Source organism: Microcebus murinus, chromosome 4 (assembly GCF_040939455.1).
Source record: "Microcebus murinus isolate Inina chromosome 4, M.murinus_Inina_mat1.0, whole genome shotgun sequence".
Classification (NCBI taxonomy): domain Eukaryota; kingdom Metazoa; phylum Chordata; class Mammalia; order Primates; family Cheirogaleidae; genus Microcebus; species Microcebus murinus.
The window spans coordinates 10,157,041-10,177,585 of NC_134107.1; the positions used below are offsets into that span (position 1 = coordinate 10,157,041).

Below are 20,545 nucleotides of genomic sequence, written 5' to 3' on the forward strand. Positions count from 1 at the left end.
CCCGGCTAAGTTTTTCTGTATATTTTTAGTTGGCCAATTAATTTCTTTCTATTTTTAGTAGAGACGGGGGTCTCGCTCTTTCTTAGGCTGGTCTTGAACTCCTGACCTTGAGCAATCCGCCCGCCTCGGCCTCCCAGAGTGCTAGGATTACAGGCGTGAGCCACCGCGCCCGTCGGTAACTCTATTTGAAAAACAACTTCCAAACACGCACACTCCCAGCGGGAAAATGGGGTGTCTCTCCACCCGCTCGGGACAGCGCAGGGCACACGGGTCCGAGGGCAGCCTCGGTGGCACCTCCGCCCCGGGCTGGGAGCCCAGCCGCTGACACCTGCCGCTGGGGCATGCGGCGAACCCAGTCCCAGACCCACCTCCTGGCTCTGGGATTGGCTGGAAGATGCCCCTCCTACTCCAGCCTAGCCAATCATAGGTCCACGATCTTTGCCAGAGATTGGCCCACGTGGGGCACGTGACTGGCAGTCCCAGCGTGCCCTGCGCGCCTAGTTCAAATGCGATGCGCCAGCGGAGCTGCCTTGAGGCCGCGGGACGAGGCGGTGGGATGAGGGCCGCGGTCCGGCTGTGCCTGGGGTTGGGGACCTGAGGGAAGGTGGTCCCGCTCTCCACCCAGTCCTCCAGCCCTTTCCCCGCGCGGCCCAACGTCGGGGACGAGCCCGGACGTCGCACGGTGAGGACAGACTTGGTCGCCCGCGAGCTGTGGCACCGGGAAGGGGCAGCGCCGGGCGGGCGACCTGCGTGGTGGACGGAGCCCGAGGGGAGGCGGCGGGCGCGGGCAGGGTGCGTGGCGAGGCGGCGGGTCTGCCGCTGGGCCGCTGTCCTGGTGGGCATGTCGCCGGGCGACGGCTCCGGGGCCGTGGGGGCCTGAGCGGCGGGACGTGCGGCACACCTGTAAGCCCTCTCCGGTAAATGCCCCGAGGAAGCCGGGCGGGCCTGGGGTCAGCTCTCCTGGCAGCCTGGAACTTTCTCCGGCTGGTGCGTTAAGGAGGGCTGCGGTCCTCCCGGGGCTGCGGCTTTGAGCTGTTGGAAACCCTGTTAGTGCTCAAGTCTTCTGAAGTTGAGGGAGAGGGGTGGACAGAATCATTTGCTTTGGGAATCGGTAGTTTTATAGGCCGAGGCTGAGGCCTGGTGGAGATACAGCTCAGAGAAGCCTGGCTAGAGTTTGGCCAAGGATGTCTTTGTGGTCCTCGAAGCCTCTCTCAGGAGGGCTTAGAGCAGAAATGCGTGCCTTCGCCCAGAAGCTGGGCGCTGGCATAAGTTACCCAAAACGCCTGATTCTGGGAGGATGGCTGTGCTCCCTGCCCGTCCTCTGTGGTGGCCCCTTGCGTGCGAATCCCCTCTCCTCCTAACATTCCCTTGGTACCACAGGGAGCTGTGGGGTTTGCCACTCGCTGAAGCAGGGCTGGTCTGGGCAGGTGTCTTTCCCTCATGGGGCCCATCCCTGTGTGCCAGGAAACTGAGGCCTGTGGTGGGTGAGGGAGAGTCTGGAGGGTTTAAGCCCAGGTGTCTGTCTTCCCAGGACACAATCTGCTTATCCTGCAGCCACTGATGAGGGATTTAGGAAGTGCCCCTTGCCACACCCGGGGTAGGACAGGAGAGGTGTGTAGCTCTACACAGAGGAGAGGTGGTATTGGGGAGCAGGGGCCACAGAGCAAAGGGTTAGGGCAAGTGGAGGATTCCCAGTAACTTTCCAGGCAGAGGACAAGGAGGGTCAGCATAGGGGCAGGCAGCGCACAGGATGAGTCCCTGAGCCTGTGAGGAAGTCCTTCCTTGCCGGGTGTCTGAGGGCTAGATGGAGGCCACAGGAGCTGCAGTGGCTGCAGCTGTGAGGGGCGAGTGCGGCCTCTGGGAGGCGGAAGGGCTGTCTCTGGTGTGAAGGGCTGCTGGGTAGTGCTATCGCACTGCGTGGAATTGGCGGAGCTGCCCTGGTGAGGCTCATCTTCCAGGGGGGTGAGTGCAGTGGGAGGCCGGTGATAATCAGTAAGCAAGTAAGTAAAGAAATAAGCCATTTGTGGGTATTGACAGGTGCCATGGGGAGATGTGAGAGTGTGTGATTAGAGTGAGTCCTTCTCTAAATCTGGTGGTCCAGGAAGTCATGCACGCACAGGGGAAGAACATCCCAGGTACCAGGAGGAGCCAGCAGAGTGGCAGTGTGGCTGGAGCAAGGTGAGGAGGGCAGGCCCAGGTCTCTCAGGATGGGGCAGAGCTTGGTCAGCTGTGGCTTACGTTTCATGCTATGTGCAGCCCTCTTATTTTGTGGTCTTCTTTCCTCCCATCATAAGGAGCCACCACACTCCCCACTTAGTGCTCCCGGCTGCGGCTAGAGAGAGCTGGTCACATGCCTGTGAGGGGGAGGGGAGCTGGTCTTTCCCAGCAAGCCTGTGGGGTGCTAAAGGTCTCAGGCTGTGTGGTTTTCTCTTGGCCCCATGTCTCTGTCAGGGCCTTTGTAGTCACATTTTATAAACTCCTGCTTGAAAACGGAGCCTTTATTTTTAGCCTGTCCAGATGGCAGGCTCCAGGCCAAGGAAGGCTGCTGCTGCTCCTTGCCTTCGGCTTTAGGTAAAGCTTCAGAGCTGTGTGGGTCTGTTGTGCTTGTTTCCAGACTCCTTCTGTAACCGTGGGCTCCTTATCTCATCCTTCCTTTGCTTGGCCTCTCTGCCACTGAGGGTAAGAGCAGAGGGAGAGGAAAGGGCTGCCTCGTTTTATAATAACTGGCAGAGGGAGGCTGTGGGCTGGGGGAGAAAACACCATCATCTGGGTCAGGAGCTGCGCCAGGCGTCTGTGGTTGCAAGCAACAGAAATGGGCTCTGGCTGACTTAGGCCACGTTGGGAGGCCTAAGGCACATGTTGGGAGTGTTCTGGGTCATTCACAGCCATGAGGGGAAGAGTTTAACAGGAGGGAAAGATGGGGCCCAGGGCAGCTCTGCTCCTGTGTTGAGGACTCAGTCTTCAGAGTGACTTGTTCTAGCTGCTTGTAGGCCACATGGTACGGCATCTGGTTCTTGGAGCTTCAGTTTCCTCATCAGTAAAGGGGATGATCACTGTGGCGATACTTACCTCATGAGAATTAAAGCAAATGTCACATGCTCTCTAAGCCATGGAGCCTTTTACAAATGTTGGGTCCTTTCTCTGAAAATCAGAGGTTCCCTAGGCCTTGCTATCCTGATCTCAGTTGAACAAATTAAGGTAACCAGATTCCCACCAAATTAAGTCTCCTTTTTCCACAACTCTGAGGTCCTTTAGCCAGGGGGCGCCTGCACCTTGCCCAGCCTCCTGAACCCGAGGCCCAGTGCAGATGGCTTCTGAAGGGGGCAGAGTGCAGGAGTGGCCTGTCAGCAGGACAGATTCTGACCCAGCAGCGGATCCCAGGACCCGCTGATTGGGTTCTCTCCTACAGACTTAGGGTAGCTGTACGGCAAACCCTTCTTTACTTGCTGTGGACCTTGGCAAGACTTAAGTTTCCTCATCTGTGAAGTGGGGCTCTTAGTTTCTACCTTGCAGAGCTGTCAGATACTCCGTGGGTCAGTACTCTGAACAGTCAGTACTCTGGCACATGGCACTGGATGGATTGACTTCTGTTTCCAGCTGTACTACCTCTTGGGCTCACACCCAGACCTAAGTTGACATCTGCCTTGTGCTTGTGTGCTCCTCCCACGCTCTGGGGTTTGGACAACACATTTAATTCTGTTTCTGTAGTCCTTGGGCAGGGAAGACTACAGGTGGGCAATGGCAGGATGGCTTGCCTTCTAGGAGCCCCAGGACAGGGGTGCTGGTCACCAGATGCAGGTGGCTGATGAGCTATCTCCACACTCAGTCTGGCTCACTGAGTAGACTGGCTAAGTCTGTTCCTATGATCCCCACCTCATATAGGGCCCAGTGGACACGGGCAGTGCTCCAGCTCACCTGTTGACTCTTGGGCACGTGCCACATACTTTGAGCAGAGGCAATGGCATGTGGCTGAGAAGCCTTGGCCACCTCTCCCTGAACACCCCTTCAGATTCTTGGATCACTGGATATGTCTGTTGCCTGAAACTGAAAAATCCAGATATCCAGTTGACTTCTGGCCTGGCGAATAGCACTGTTGGTCGTCTGGCGAGGTCAACAGGCACAGGGTAGAGTTCCAGATCTGAGCAGCTCCTTGCTCCCTTGAGATATGTGTGGCAGGACAACTCAAGGACATGCTGACAGACACCGCACGTGGTATTGCCCTGCCTCTAGGCATGTTAACAGCCTGAGAAGACCCGGCTGCTGCTGCTGCTCCCATCTGGCCGGAGAGTCCCACAAACGTTCACTGCTGCTGCCGTTTTCTGGTCCACAGGCAGACATGGGTTCCTGATGTGTGTGCTACACCCCAGGCTCATCTTTTAGGATGGGAAAGGATGCTCGGGAAGCTGACATTTAATGTTAAGTGGAGTGCGACGGCGTTGAGACATTTATGTCATTTTTCTTTTAAAAGAAAAACGTGTGTTGCCATTCCTTGTCAAAAATGGAAGTAGTTTTTCTATGATGAGTGCCCTCAATCACTAAAAACAAATATTTTGTGTATTTTTAACAAAATGTGAAAATGATCAGTGCTGCTGACTTGGGTAAGCATTACCAACAAGTGCCACCAGGGGACGACACAACACAAGGGAGGAGGGTCTGAAAGCCCAGGACTCTGGGTCAGAATGTTTTAATTAAATGAAAATACTGAAGTGATATAGTAGAGAGTACTTTTAATGGAAAATTAATTGATAACACAATGTTATTTCAATTTACTTTTATTTTTAACTTAAATGACTGTGTATATTCCACAGTCTTATGATGAGAAAGGCTTCAGAATCATGTCTAGGTCTTCTCAACATTTCATATCGAATTGTTTTTTTCTTTACGATGTGCATTGATATGGGCTTCTCAGTTCAGAAAACAAGGCACTATAACTATTTTATTAGCTACATTAATACATTGAAGATATATTTATCCTTTCATTAAATATACAGCATTTGAATACAATATGGTTTTATGCAGATCAGGTTCAAAACACCCAAGGCACACACTTTATTTTTTTCCTTTTTTTTATGTATTTATTTGAAGGCTCATATTAAAGTTTCAGAATTGCTATGAACAGAGAGTTCCAGAGTAGAAGCAATGGACAGTGATTGTTATAATTTTAAACATGAAATGCTAAAGACTGTGAAATGTAGAAACATGTTACAGGAACAATAAAGAAACAACATCACTGATACAGCATGGATTAAAATTGAAGTGATCAGATCTTCTGAAGTCTGAGAAACAAGTTTGGAAATTATCCGATTTCCCACAAAGCCCGGGCAGTCCCGTGTTGCATGCAACTGCTGTGGTCACCCAGCCATGGTGGAATTTTCACCTACTTGCATGTGTTCGTGGATATCTACAAATACAGAAGCACATTCCAGTTCACTAGCTGTTAAAATGCCTCAAATAAAGCTCAAGTAGAAGAAAACATCTTCCAATATTTTTCCCCCAATAAGACAAACTAATATCTTCATCTAGGAAAAGAGGTCTGGAAAAAAAACCATTGGACAGTAAAGTTTGGGGACATGTTAAGGTTTGGGAGAAGCTATTGGATAGTGAGGCAGGAGGGCTTTGTAAAATATAAAAGATAAGTGGATTCAAATTTTTCATGAACATGGAAACATACTGCTCAAACTGCTGCTCAAATGGAGAATGTGCCAAAATAGAAGAAACCATTCAGGAACTAAAGACAAGTTTTCACTGATGAGGCCAAAGAAGAGGTTCAATGTTTAAGTTAAAATTTGCTTCCCCAAAGTGGAAGGGGTGGCCTATGTCTTCCTGGCTCAGTTCTTTGCCAAAAGACACAAGTGCTCTCTTGCTCCAAGCCTTAGTACCTTGTTTGCTTCTCAAAACATTGTTAGATTTATGTCAAGCAGAGAGGCTTCCCAGTTCTGCAACTCCCATGGCTAGAAGGCAGCCAGCTGGGGATGAGGGTAGCCCTATACTCCGAGGAGAGAGACCCAAATCTGGCTTACCTCCGTGGCATCCCTACTTCCTCCCCAAAACAAAAAGGAAAGCCAATTCTGACATTTTTCACAATTCTGAACTAATATACATGTTTCCATTTATATATTTAGACTACTTTAAGGAAATGGAACCAAGGCATATTTTTAGCTCAGTGGGAGGAGCATTTTCACTCTTTGATGAAAGATATTATCTGGTCAGTTTTATAGAGGTAAAGCCGGCTACGATGCTTCAAATAACCTACATTAGATTGCAAGTTTGGCAACTTTTTGTTTGTTTAATTCAGACAGTTTTTACTGTTTGCAATCAGAACCACAACCTTAGTGCAATAGTATATTTATTTTTTTACAGTAATTTTGGTTGCCATACAAGAGATTAAAGGATTGGGAGAAAGTGCAAATTACAGGAGCTTGGTTTTGTTTTTGTTTTTTTTTTTTAATAAAGTCTAAAAAGAATAAAAGCACAAAAGTAACAGCAACATAGATAATGCGAACACGTGTTGTTACACAAACTATAGTGTGAAACATATTAGTATTTAAAAAACAAAAAAAAATTGTTAATGGGAAAATCAATATTTGTGGCCCACACACAAAAAGTCATTGCCAGATCAATTGGGTAATGCTTGTTCAATAACTGAGAAAAAAATCCACCATTTTATTAACTAAAGTATCACAAATAATTCACTTTGTGATATGTAAAGTTCAGCAAATCAACAGTCACATTGAGTCATTTTTATATTATATGAATTAACTTAAAATGTGCACAGACACCCTGGAGAAGGTATCTTGGCAGGTATACATAATTTACATCTTGATAGATTTGGGTTTTGTATACACGATATTACAGAAACTAGGTATGTAAATGCAGTTTATTTAAATTACAGTATATAACAAAAGTTGATCTTAAAACCTGGAATAGTATTAACATCTTTATATGAGCAGTTTAACATTTGTCCCACCATTAAAGAGGGTCATGGAATAGGGCCTGGTCCTTACATGTCCTAGAGGGGAGAACAGTGGGTGGCGATTTGAATGAGGAACTATATTGCTCTCTGTAGCAAAATCAGCAAATAGAGCCAGAGACCGATTCATCTTGGCAACATGTTGATTGGTGAGTGCAGGTTCTGATAGGTCTTATTACTTTTCTATAAAAAGCAATGTAAAAACAAACTATTTTATTAGCTGTTTAGCCAGCTTGCTTCTGGTTAGTGGCATGTGGCTTAAAGTCTTTTGAGAAAGGGAGTAACAGCCAGCTCTCACCACCTGGCTGCCAATGTTTAATGAACCCCAAGTCACCATGTTGTGATTGGTTACAATCTACCAGAGGTTTCTTTTACTCTCCTCTTACCTAGCATTTTGCCTGGCACTGAGCACAGAGGTAATACCAATAGGAGGCAAAGCAAAAAGAGCCATGGTGAAATGGTGGGCTTACTAAATTTTGTACTGTCACCAAATGGAAGACAAATTAATGGCCAAACCACTATTTTTACATTTTTTCCTAAAATATTGGGCAGCCCAGCAGGCCACCTATAGTATCTTGGCTGGAAATTTCTCTAGAGTAATGTTTGTTCATCCCCCAGTGGAAAAATTGAAAGTACACGAAAGTAAAGCGCCTTAATATTCAATTGTTTCAAGTTGGATTGGATCATTCAAATATAAAGATTGACCTGCAAAACATTTTGGAACAGGAGAAGGTCTAAAGACTCAGTTTCCAAATCAGGGGCGTGTAGCTGGAAAAGTTGTGTGTGTGTGGTGTGTGTATATTTTGGTTTTATTTTTAGAGAAACTGCTGCATTGTGAATTATAATCACTTTTGAAGAAATTGTCCTTCAATGATGAAGTTCTAGCAAAGATAGAAAATATAACACAGCTCTGCTGGTTCAGATGCATCCAAATAAGGTTGATTTAAAAAGGTCATACTTTTATAATTATTCCACAGAAATAGTATTATTAAATCACAAAAGTTTTTTTTTTTTTCTTTAACTTTCTAGCACTGAAGTGGCACAAAGGCTGCCTAGTAGACCAGCCACTTTTTTTTCTTAAAATATTGTGCTTATAAACTATCTGTACAACTATTTAAACTTGCAGTAAAGAAAGAGATTTTAAATTTCTAAATTTTATGTATTCATTCTAGAGCTGTTCCAGACCTAACCAGACACTTGGTCGTGAGCATAAAGGAAAAAATAAAAAAAATCATGTTTTATAATTAGAGATGGGCTGAGCTAGTTCTGAAATCATAATAAAACCAAAAACCTGACATTCGAGTATCCTCCAAATGTGGGAGAATGTGCTGGAAGCCTGACTGGATGTTTTGCAGCCCATGTGCAGTTGGTGACCTCCCTTGGCAATCAGATGTATCCTTGCCGGGAGCGGGCTGCAGGGGAGAGCCTGGGATGCTCAAGGAAGCCTCGCCAGAGAGGCTGGGCCGGCTCTCCAGGAGACCTCCCTGCTTTCCTTGCCTTACTCATCTGCTGCTCACCCTGATCCTGCAGCCTACCTGTGTTCTCAATCCTGGGTTGTGTCTACACTCCATACCCACTGGGTCCTCAGAGGACCTGCTGTACTGTTAAGACAAGCTGGTGGGGTTCCTAGACACCCAGAGAAAAAGGGGGAAAGCCCCGAAGTACCATCTTCCCTGGCCTCTGAGAGCAAAAGGACTGTCTCAGCAGAGATGCTCACCCGTGGCCGGGCTCAGAACTGAGGGCCCTGTACCCCCCAGCTCCCAGAGAAGACACCGTCTCACAGGGCTGATGCCCACTGTGAACTGTGCATCTTCTTGTCCTTCATGTCAGAATAGATGCTCACCTGCTCTGGTCTTTGCTGAGCTCAACATACCTTCATGAAAAAGAATTCTGAGAGGCAGAGAACCCCTTTCTCCACCCTGGATGGATACTTCTGGCAGATAGCAGCGCTCGTCCTTGAGGAGACCTAGGACCAAGGCAGCTGCACACTGGCTGCTTCCATGGCCAGGTCTCCTCTCCTTTTTGGAATCGTGACTTTGTGCTTTGGCTAACTCCATGTGACATCTGTTTGGCCACCTTGGAATTATGCTAATAATAGATTTGCAGAAATAAAGAAAGCTAAGCAAAGCTGGGCACGATCCCATTCAAACTCCCCACCACTGCCAAGAACTTCATGGCCAAAGAGCCATGGATACTCATCACAGGATGAGATGGGGTAAAGAATCTGTATAGGGAAAAAAGTTTCTCTACCTTTCAGGCCCAAGAAAGGGCACCGGACAGACACATCTGGGAGCATCTCACTGCAAGCAAAGTGCAGGAGACAGAAAGGAGCAAGTGAGCATCGGGTGTCCTCTGAGAGGCCACAGGACTGAGGAAGGCCTCGTGCTGGGGCCTAGGGTAGTGAGAGCTGCCCGGAACGCAGAGGAGGGAGGTCTCAGGAGGTATCTAGAACACACTGGTGTCTGCCTACAAGAGCAAGGATCCCGTGCGAAATCGACGGGGAGCTTCTTGGACCCGGCAAGTGAGGTCACCCGCATGTTGGGAGGCAGGCTGGGAATCTCTTTCCATGCTAGAAAAACACTCTCTCCTTGTCCCGTTTGACAGAAACTGCCCAAGAAACCCCTAGAGAGCTGAGGGTCTCAAGGCCTCTGCTCAGCCACACCGTGGACACACACAGTATTACTTTGGGTACCAGGAGACAAACCCATGGAACGGGGTTGATGCTCATAGACTTGCTTGGCCATTCTAGTATTTCAGTGCAAGCCCATCTCTACTTATAACAAGAAGTCTATAAAGGTAAAGCGCAGCCATCCTTATCTGTCAAGCAGCTGTTTCAAAGCCCTTTCTATGTTCATTCTGTGCCCAACTCGAGTCACCCCAAGGTCGATTAGGTCTTCCTTCTGAAGGTTTGGTAAGTGACTGCCATCGATCTCATTGTCCATGAAGGTCTCTTTATGTTCACCCAAGTTTAGACTTTCCAGCCAATCTGCCACATCTGGTTTAGTCCACAGGTGGACAGGTTTAGTTGTAAAAGGCTTATTTGAGATTGGCTGTTGCAGTATCGAGGGAGATGGCGACCTGCTGCGTCCCACTGGGTTCAAGCCAAATAGGTCCCCGGAGGGGGGTTGGCTTGGAAGGCTAAAGACATCTGAGAGAGTGGGAGAAGGAGAGGCAGCAGCAGCGGACAGAGGGGCAGGCAGAATCTCTTTGTTCATCTCTGTTGGCGAGACCACAGGGCTTGGGGCACGTCTTGTTCCTGAGGTCCTACTTTCATAGTCATGGGGCCGGCTCTGCAGGGTGATGGGCTGGGAAGTGCCAGGGCGGACAGTGAAGGTGACTGTCGTGCTCCGTGTACCTGAGACGGTGCTCATGACCTCTGGGCTTCTGAAACAGCAACAACAGAGAAAATCATTACAAGGCAGGTTACCGAGCCAGCTTGGCAGGATGCAGATCACCGAGGAAGGCGAGGAGGACACCCAGACCACACCAGAGCATCTAGTGGCAGATGTGCTCACGTGGCAGTGAGCGAATGATTTGCCATGCCAGGACGGGAAGGAAAGGAGCAGAGGCAGAGTTCTAGGGAGACACCAGGCAGCCCACTCCCCTGAACCCAGGATGGAGGTGCTGGGTGGGTGTGCCTGGCTAGGTGGGAGGGGAGGGCCTGCTGCAAGGTGGCCAGTGAGGCCCTTGTAAGGCTCGAATAGGACATGAAGACAGGGCCAGAATGGAGTCCTGTCCTGAGTGGGATGTGCCCAGTGACCTCATCACTACCCCTTGAGGAAACAACACGCCCCATGTCAGCGAGCAGGAGGCACACCCTTGAGGAGAGAGCCTCTTCTCAGCTGCCCAGCCGTCCTCCGCCTGTTGGCTGGAATGGACAAGTGCAGGGTGGGACGTCCCCAGGCCCTCTTTCAGTAAGTGGAAAGCCGCATGGCTACCTGGGGCACTCAGGGTTTTCTAGGTGATTTTTAGCCCTTTTCCTGGGAAAGATTCATTACTAGGATATACAATCCTTATCAAAAAGCAGAACTCCGAAAGGAGCCCAGTTCTCCCAGTGGCCCTGGCAGTCCTTGGCAGTCCCCTGGGCCCCTTCTGTTCTGGTTGGGCAGGTAAAATCCCCGGAGCTGGAGAGGGGACAGGCTCAACTCCAGGTCCAACCTTGACTGGCCCCAGTGAGGTGGCTGGATGACTTCTCCAGCACTGAGCTGTGACCTCCTCCCCACAGAAGTCCCTAGTCCCCATGCTCACCTATGTGGGGATGGTCTTTTCATAAACCACTGCCACACTGGTTTTGGCCAAGGCCCAATGGCGGGCTTTCTCACCACACCAGAGAGGGACCCCCCCCCCCCCAGGCCTGGTGCACATTCTGTTTTCTCCAGACGGAAGGCATGTTCATCCCACTGGCTCTGGGAGAGCCACAGCTGCTGGGGAGGCACAAGAGCAGGTGTGTGTTTGCCTTTTCGGCTCATTCACATGGCTGTGGATGGACTGCCCACCCCCTTCTGGAAAGATCCATCCTACCACAGCCCCTCCTCAGCATCTGGACTCGAGAGATGTCTCTTGGAGCCCTGGCTTTGCCAAATATTGGCCCATGAGCCTACATGTCTTCATTTATAAAATAGGCTCCTTCCCTTCTCAGTGGCGGGACAGCTGAGCGAGGAGCGGCACTGGAGCAGCACCGTGGCTGTGAGTGATGGCGGGTGGCCGCGGCGCCTCAGTGGAAGGGTTGTGGATGGAGGAGTGCTCCATCCATGTGTGGGGAGACTCTCCAAGGACAAGACTGAAGCCCTGCATGTCTGCTATCAGCCGGTCTTGTCATTTTGCATCGCAGTTGTCATTGGGGATTAGCTGCTGCCTAGGTAGAGCAGCAGTTCTCAAAGAGGAGCCCACAGACCCTTCATAAAAGTCACCCAGGACACTAGTCAAGTGAGGACTCCTGAGCCCCTCTCGAACCTACTGAAATAGGATGGCTGGGGACAGGGACCAGGTGCCTGCAATTAACCAAACCCCAGACATTCTGATAGACACTGGACTTTAGAAACCACTTGGTCAGGCCCTGGTTTTTCTTCCAGGATGTGCAAAAGGCTAAGGGGCCAGAACCTGTACGGAAGCTGACTGAAGGGCGTGCGCTGGAAACAGGCAAGGCTGCCAGTCTGGTCTGCCCGGCTCCCGTCTGTTCCTTTCTTTTGCTGCTGTTTGTTTTCTTTACCACTGTTGTGTATTTGGGTAAAACCACCAATTGGTTACTTAGGTGCCTCCAAGCCTTGTGACACTTCTCCATTTGATGTTAGTCCTTGTTACTCCAAGTATGGAGTGTTCCACCATGAAAGGAAAGAGCCAGTGCTGTGGGCTCGAGTGTCCATCCTGTCCCGAGAAGTGTTTCCAGGGGCTGGGAGGTGCACGCTGTCGGGTCAGGCACACTTCCACCCACAGGGTGCTCACATGCAGTTCCCGGGAGGGCTGGGCGTCCCCGGTGGGACTTGCTACCAACAGGGCGTTCCTACCTGGAGCCTGCCCATCCCCTCCCCCCGAGGGGGTGCGGGTCACTGGTGGTGCTGGTGGACTGTGTGTAGCGACAGGTGTGAGGCAGCCCCAGCTGAGACTGAGGACTGCCACTACTGCTAGGCTCAGTTGTTCAAAATTGAGAAATTGGAGCCCAGTTGGGCTTCATGTGCAGGGGAAAGGGCCAGCACTCTGTGGTGTCTAGCTTTAGATTCTCAAGAGAGAGGTGGAATGTGGACACAGGCTAGAAGAAAAAACTCTCTGGTGCTCAAGTAGGATCCAAAGATCTGCTCCAGTTCCAACCTGAGCAAGCTAAAACTGGCAGGGAGTGTCGTGGTCTGTCCCATCAAGATAGCCTGTCTCTGTGCGCCACAGCCATAGGTGTGTGCGTTTTGGAGAAGGCTCACTTTTTTCACTTTGGTAAAATAAGCTAAGATGATTGAAATAAAATGAGAAAGTGTAAAGCCACTGCATTCAGAGGCTATTTGTGGTGTTAATTAGGGCCAGGGCCTTTGAGGAAAAAGGCATGCTTTTTGTTAAGTGGGAAAACATCCTGCAAGAACACATTTGCTCAGGTATGACTGGGGTGGGGTTGGTGCTTTCTCTGAAGCTGACTTCGCTTGGTGACTGTGCCCATGACCCTGGCTCTTGGTGGATCCACTGAGGCAGCACAGCTGGGGAGTGGCCCTGTTGCCCATTCGGCTTGTGAAGCGGAGGCAAGTTAATTCCCCAAGTGACAGCGACTGCTACAAACCTGGGCAGTATTTAACAGTGGGTGTCTCTGGCCCAGGGGATGGCAGCAACACTAGCCTCGCTGTGGAAATACCCCAACCAATCACAGGCACGGAAGGACTCTACAGGCAGGTGTGTGTGTGGGAAGTGAAGAGGAGGCTCTGCGAACACCTTCGTGGGCAGCAGGAGCGAAAGACAGTGGCACACACGAGAGCACGCGGCATTACTGCAGGCGGCACTTACTTCTGTTCAGCATGACCCTCTTCTGTTAACACCCATCATGAGAGCAAATGAAAATGACAAAATGCAATGACTTGAGACAACACTGCAAAATTAAGAAAGAAAAAAAAGCATCTTTCGATGGATGGAATGAAAACAGTGGTACAGACATTGGCTGAGCATCCGTCCAAGGTGGTCCCTTCTGGTGGTCCACTTTGAAAATCAATATGGGCATCACTTTCATATTTAGAACAGGAAAATAACAACCTTGCCTTCTTTAGCTTGGGATAATGTGACTCACTTAAAAAGAAGAAAAATATCCAGGAAGAAGTTAAGAAAGAGAAAATAGTGACATTGGAATGCCGTTAGCCTCTGCCTGAAGCCCTCTGAGAACCAGCTTACTGCTAATTCCTTAACTCGGGCCTGAGCCATCTTCTCTTTTCTGTAGCTTAGGGAGGATAAACCAACATTCCCAGTGGGGTAGGGGGGAGGCCACCCTACAGAGACGAGGTGACAGATAGCCAGCAGCTAATCATGGGGGCAGGCAGATCCTGGCCACGTGCTTGGGGCCTGCTGGTGCCCTGTCCAACATGGCTACAGGAGAGAATAGCCAGCGAGTCCGGGAAGCCCAGTGAAGCCTGCCCTGGGCTGGCCCCCCCACCCTCCTCCTCAGTGCGCAATTCTCTCCTGCTTCATCACACCCATGTTCACTGGATCCTCCCGGTTGCACAGATCGTTACGTTGCTAAGCAACCACTGGGTTCCCAGGCGGAACACATGGGAATCTGATGCTCTGATTTAGAACAGACACATACACACTCACACACACCCTCTCTTGGACTATCACTCTCTAGCCTGCCTTTTAAATCAAATCTATATAGAAATATGAGAATTAAAAAAAAAAATCAAGAGGTAATTGAGACACTCAGAGATGTGCTGTTATTCCATCAGTCAGTACAAGTTAAATGGGGTGGGGGAAGTAAACGTGCAGACGGCTTTTGCACTGTGCTTACGAATCCAGTTTGGCTCTTGGACAGTAACTGACAGTGGGCTAGGGCTGTTCAGCATGGCCCACTGGGCCTGCTCCTTCTGTCCCCCACACAGGCTGCCTGGCAAGAGCCCAGCCCTGGTGCTGGGTTCAGAGTCCTGTCAGCATAAAATTCTCTCCCGCACACCAAGTCACACATCTTCGTTTTAGTGTTGAGCCACCATCCTGCATGTAAGATAGCGCCGATTTCCAAACTGCTCTCTAATTCAGTTACTCTGTCTTTACAGCCTCCTGGTAAGTAGGGCACTGAAGACTTGGATCTGGGGCTGCGGAGTCACTAACTGGTTTGCCCAAGGCCTCAGTGTCAGGAGCGGAGTCAGCACAGCTCCCTTGTACTGTGCTTCATGTCCATCTTGGCAGCTGGGCTGTGCCAGCGCTTCTGCACGCTCAGGCCTTGCTGCCATCTGCGGGCTCTGAGCGAGGTGAGGGGCCCTGGTCTGTCTTCAGTCCTCAGTGCCTGGCCCAGAATGGGGGCATAGTAAATCATTGTCGAATGAACAGTTAAGGGATGTTATGTCCTTGTCCCAGATCACTTGGTTAAGTGACTTGACCAAGCTTACAGAGCCAGACCCAGGAGTGGGCTGGGCTGCCCTGGGTTCAGCAGCCATTCTGGGAATCCAGGGCTTTGTGCTAGGAGGTTCACGTCTAAGATCAACAAGGCGCCCAGCTTTCAGGGGGAAATGGTCACCCTGTGATATGTTCTTGCCAAATGTGTCTCATGTGCAAGCATCTGATTGGAGACCTGACCTTTGATATGCAAGGACAAAGTGCTCCCACCAAACTAGACTAGCCCCTTCGAAATATTAATCTAGAGAAAACACACTCTAATGAGTGTTCACCAAATTATCTACAATTTCATTCACTGACATTATCTTAATGTTTCAATTGGTGCCACGAAATGATAAAACCACTCTGACGGTGCTGAGGTTATGAAGATGTCATTAGGCAGCTTCTATTATTGAGTCTGCTTTGAGGTCTGCTCTGGGACCAGCTGGGCAGAGATAATTTTTTAACAACCCAAATTGATTTATTTTAAAATCAAGAGGCGCTCAGGATGACACTGCCGAGAGCCAGTGAAGAGCCGGAGGCACTGGGAGGGAGGGGACGCAGGTGCTGCAAGTCAGTGGGCACAGGGATGGGAAGCCGGGGCTTGAGAGTGACTGCTGTGGGAGCCGGCCCAGCCCCCAGGCAGCCTGAACCCCCTGGCACCTGGAGTTCCAGGGAGGAACATCCTCCCCCAAGCCTAGCCATGCCTTGGAAGGTCCCTTCTGGACCCACTGGAAAGGCTGGTGATCTAGAGGGGACCCTGAGGGAGCCAACATATGCCCTGCCCTCTGATAGAAGCCACAGGGGACCCCCATAGCATGCACTCACTGCCCTGCCGCACCCCCCCCCCACACACACACACACTGGGTGAAAGTGAAGCTGACCTTTTCCATGATGTGTTGGCAGAGAACAACAGGGTACTTTGCTGTAAAATCAATGTCTGGTATTTGTCAATTATGTCTCTATTAAGCTGGGGGAAATGATGCTTAGGTCTCCCGGGTTGTAGCTAGTTCGTTTTGGGTCAAAGCCAGGCGAACTATGCTGTGAGTTTTGGGGTTCTTGAGGCGCTTATCCCTGGAATGCACCTGCTTGTCTGTAGAGTGCAGGCCTGTGTCTGAGCTGCCCGTGCCTGGTTTTCTGCATAGCTAGCTCCTTTTTGTATTTCAGGTCATTCAAATGTCACTTCCTTAAAGAGTGTTAGCTCCTTTCTGCACATGGTCCCTCTAACCTGTTAGCACCTCTTAGCTCATTGGCAGCATTTGTGACATTGGGGTTTATCTTGTTCATTATTTATTGTCCTTTTATTCCCCTCAAGAATTTGAGCTCCCCAAGGGAAGAGAGACCTGGAATGTTTTCCTTGTTCAGTGATAAATTCTGGGCTCAGCATGGTGCCTGGCACATAAGAGGCAATCAATAACTATTTGTTGAATGAATGATTAATGACAGAGTCTGCTGCCTCACTTTGGAGGGCCCAGGCATCCTTGTTGGTGTATTCTTCTTACTCTCCACCCCAGAAAGCAGCAGTTCAGCGAACTAGGGTACCACGGGGCTGGGCTGTGGATCCAAGCCTGAGGACTGAGTGTGCAGTGGTCTCCCAGGTCTGCACCTGGCTCCGTGACTTTAACCAAAACAAGTGCTCTGCTCCTTGGTCTACAAAACGGCGAGAACACCAGTCAATGCCCAACACCTCAAGGGTTGTGAAAATCAAGTGCATCAATAGATTACTGAAGGTCTTTGAAAAGTAAAAAGCATAGTTCAAGTGAAGGATTCTATAGTTGGGGTTAATATTTCCACACGCCCATCCTAGTGTGAGAGCTCTAGGCTGTTGCTGGTACTATAGGTTCACCCTCTTGACTCTGAGCTTCTGGGGGGAGGACAGGGGCAGCAGAGCACCAGTGTCCTGTGCTGGGAGCCCCAGCCAGCGGCACTGCAGGGGGTGGGCAGGGAAGCCCACAGGCTAGCGGCTACAGAGGGAGAGTCCACTGACTCTTCAGGGAGACTCACACTTTTTCCAAACCACAGCTTCCTGCACTGATCTGGTTTGCGATTCTCTTCAAGATGAGATTACCTCCTGGGACGGATGATCAGGCTGGGTGGCCATGGGGATGCTTTTCCCAGAACCGCTGACTCCATTCTTGGCAGGGTGTTTTTAGACTAGGCCTAAGAGATGCCTCGAGCATTACGTACTGAAGAAAACTACTTGATTGGACTCCTTTCAACAACATATTTGTAATCAAGACATCTCCAAACTCCACCTCATCCCTGATTTCAGGGAAGAGCTTTTAGCAGCAGAAACACATTCGTTGCTCAAGTTAAATCAAATGTGCCCAAGAAAGCAAGGATCTAGTCATTTAATTTTCTTCTTCTTCTTCCCTTGATCCTGTGTTCTAGCAAGAAGTAAAAAGAAAACAATCTCCCCTCAGAGTTGTTGAGAAAGAATCCAAGGGTGAAAGTAACTTTAAAAGGGTCAAGTTCAGCTGAGGTTTTTGCCCACTTAGTGAATGAGTAGCTACGGAACAACTCTGAAAATAGTCCCTTTCTTGGGCAATCAAAACTTGTTCCTGTGGAAATGGTTTTTTTGCATCACTGTTTGTCATTTCAAAAAGCATGGCTGGCTTTCAATTTTCCCTGGAAAAACTCATTTCTTTTTCCTCAGTAGGAATTCCCTTCATCTAATTTCGTGCCTCATTTTGCCCATGGCCATTCACAGCTCTTAATTTTTAGATGTATTTGAAGGGGTGGTGAGCCCCAGGTGGGAGCACACCAGGTTCTGTCTAATCCAAAATGGGCAGATACCAGGCCTAACAATGAAGGCAACGCCCCAGCAAATGAGACGTGCCGGGGATGCATCTGTGTTGGGGGAAAAGGGCGTTGAGTGCTGCTTGTTCATGAGAAAGACTAACACTCTGGGCTGGGGGAGTGCTTCGTCACACCTTTGGTAACTGTCCTGGACTCACTGGTGGTTGTGCTGTCACTCCAACTTGTCCTTGTCAGCATCACATCCACTATGGTCTTGCCTTAGGTGCTCAACATGGTGAGGTCATAAGATCCAAAAAGCAAGGATTAGAGTGCCTATTTCAGTGTCCAGAGTGAATGACCTCCATTTTCATCCTCTGGCCCCGTCCATAGGGCCATCCTGTGCCTGCTCCAACTCTGAGTATAACCCTCAGCCAGTAGCAGAGAGGAACATACACGGCCTCTGGGAGCTTGGCAGTGTGGGTGACCCCTAGTGACTAAGCCTGCCTGCCTGTCATTAGCCCCAGGGTTACCAAAGAGCCACGACGCTCAGCCCAGCTCAAGGGGAGTTAGACGGCCTGAGAGCTATCTTGCCCTCGGCAATATCAGCCTTGCAGACGTTCAGTTAGCTAGTCGGCCCTTTTCTCCCAGGTGATCCCTGCCTCCTGCCAGAGGTCAGGAGTTGACCCCAAGCCATTCCAGTTGCACGGATAGTTCTGTGCCTTACAACTAAGCACCCTTGGCCCAGGGGCTTCATCACTCTGCCCTTCTGTTTCCTTGTGTGCATGGTGGGAATCGGCACAGACCCTATCTCCATGGTGCCCATGGGACATGATGCCTGGCATTTGGTGAGTGTTTAGCAGGTGTCAGCTAATGATCTCATTGTAAGTGAGCTGCATTGTAAATAATAGGATGGCTGGGAAGTGGCTGTCCCTGGCAACCAAGCACCAGTCTAGTTGGAGGTGGTCATGCAGCTATTCTCCTTAAGAAATCCAACAGGCTTCTGCCCCATGAGGTCTGTTCTGAACCCCTTCCTACACAGTGTCACCTAGAGAAATGCAGGGAAGCCCTAGAGACATGTGCAAGTTGGAATCCTACTCTGCGAGCACCCCAGGAGCTCGTCCAGCCCAAAAGTGATCAGAGGGGGTGAGCTCTCAAGCTGCGTTGAGAGACAGGCCCATGGAAGAGGTTCCTGTGCTCACCAGGTGGGAGTGCTTAGGGGGTCACGGCTTGGTACAGGTTGCCCCACTGGCCTGCACACTGAATTCCTTCCTCCAGCCTCAGAATCATGCCCTTCCACCTCCATCCTTACTGTAGACATTGCTAACACGGGGAAGCAGGAGTCAGAAAACCTTAGCCTGAGTCCTGGCTCCATCTCCTACTGGCCATGCATGTGGACAGGCCACTTAGCCTCACTTAAAAATGGGTCTAATTACTACTCACCTCCCAGCTCCCCAGTCACCATAGGGATTATTCACCCATGTGAAAGTCGTAAAATGTGAAACACTGAGATAAGTCCTCTTAATTGTTATTTTCACATAAGGTAATGACTAAAGAACCATATCATTATGTAATGGGAAAGGGCAAAACTAGTTGGTTTTTAAGATTTCCTTGAGACTTTTGAATATATAACATTAATATTTGTAGCTATGTATGTACATGTCTACCAGAAACGGGGAATTTTTGAAGAATTTCTCTTCAACTAGAGGTACTATGTGAATGTCACAGCTGGCGGCGGGTGCCTCATTCAAAGATAGCGGCATCAACATCTTCTCTAACAAGGCTGCCCGTCAATACTCCTGTGGGAGTAATGGGAGCCATCCGAGTAGTTTATTTACATCCACACTGAAGATAGCTGGGAAAATTGTGGCTCTCAGCCTGCATCTCAAGACCCAACTGTAGTGTGATATCACTGATTAATGGACTGAGTTGTTTGACTTAAATGCCTGCCCAGCAGGAGTATGAAGAAAGACTTCATTAGTCAACATGATGAAACCCGAGATCAAACATCGGAGGGGAAGACCGGGGAACACTGCTGTCTGGGGAACAGCAAAGTGGCGCACGTCTCCGGCGATCTCGGGAGCAGATGCGGCTCCAGTGGGGATTCCCCAGAAGCTGCAGAAAGTGAGGGGCCCATTTCAGACAGCCTCAGACAGGGCCTCCAGGTTGGGCTTAGAAATGACTCCTCCTTTATTCCCCCTCCAGTTCCCATGGAAACAACTCAAACCCGCACGATGCTCTGAGTGGCGACTCGGGACAACCAGTCCCGAGTGGTTTTCCCAGGCTTTTCCTCCCCAGTGTCTGCCCCTGGAATGGGAGGGGCTGGCAGGGAGGAACGCATTTTACCCTGAATTCACCAGTAAAGCCCAGGCCCAGCACCTCCCTAGCCCTCAAGCCTGCCCGAGAAGGGAGAGGGAAGAACCCACATGTGCAGACGCCCACCTGCCCCCCCCCCCAGGTGGTGTGGTGGCTCCTGCAACCAAGCTTGGTTGGGCCTTGGTGCGGCTCTAAATGGCCTTTTAGGTGGTCCTGAGGCAAAGATGTGGAGGGCACAGAGGACAGGCAGAGCTTCTCTTTGGAAGCCAAAGTGGAGGTGGCTTTGTGCGACCTCATTTACACGTCTGTACGAGGGAGCACCACGTCCTGTCAGGATGCCTGTGGTCATCACTCTGCTGTCCCAGAGTCCGGGAACATGAGCAAACGCAGCGCAGTTACTGGGTAACAGATGTGGCCAACAAAGAGGCTTTACGGATCCCTCTTCGCGTCCACGGGGGCTGTTCCCCGAGGGCCTTC

General features: G+C 50.0%; 1 protein-coding gene across 6 annotated transcripts in view; it reads right to left on the reverse strand.

The window, feature by feature from the left end:
• Positions 1-3,536: 3,536 nt before the first annotated feature.
• Positions 3,537-20,545, reverse strand: part of SHANK2 (SH3 and multiple ankyrin repeat domains 2) — a 545,909-nt gene continuing 528,900 nt past the window's right edge. For 3 of the 6 annotated variants that reach the window (XM_076001724.1, XM_076001725.1, XM_076001723.1), the window contains one exon: positions 3,608-10,354. In XM_076001724.1, coding sequence (XP_075857839.1) covers positions 9,784-10,354 — 571 coding nt within the window. In that variant the 3' untranslated portion in view covers positions 3,608-9,783. Of the gene's footprint in view, positions 10,355-20,545 lie in introns of all 6 variants that reach the window. The other 3 variants (XM_076001726.1, XM_076001727.1, XM_076001728.1) reach the window with 3 other exon arrangements.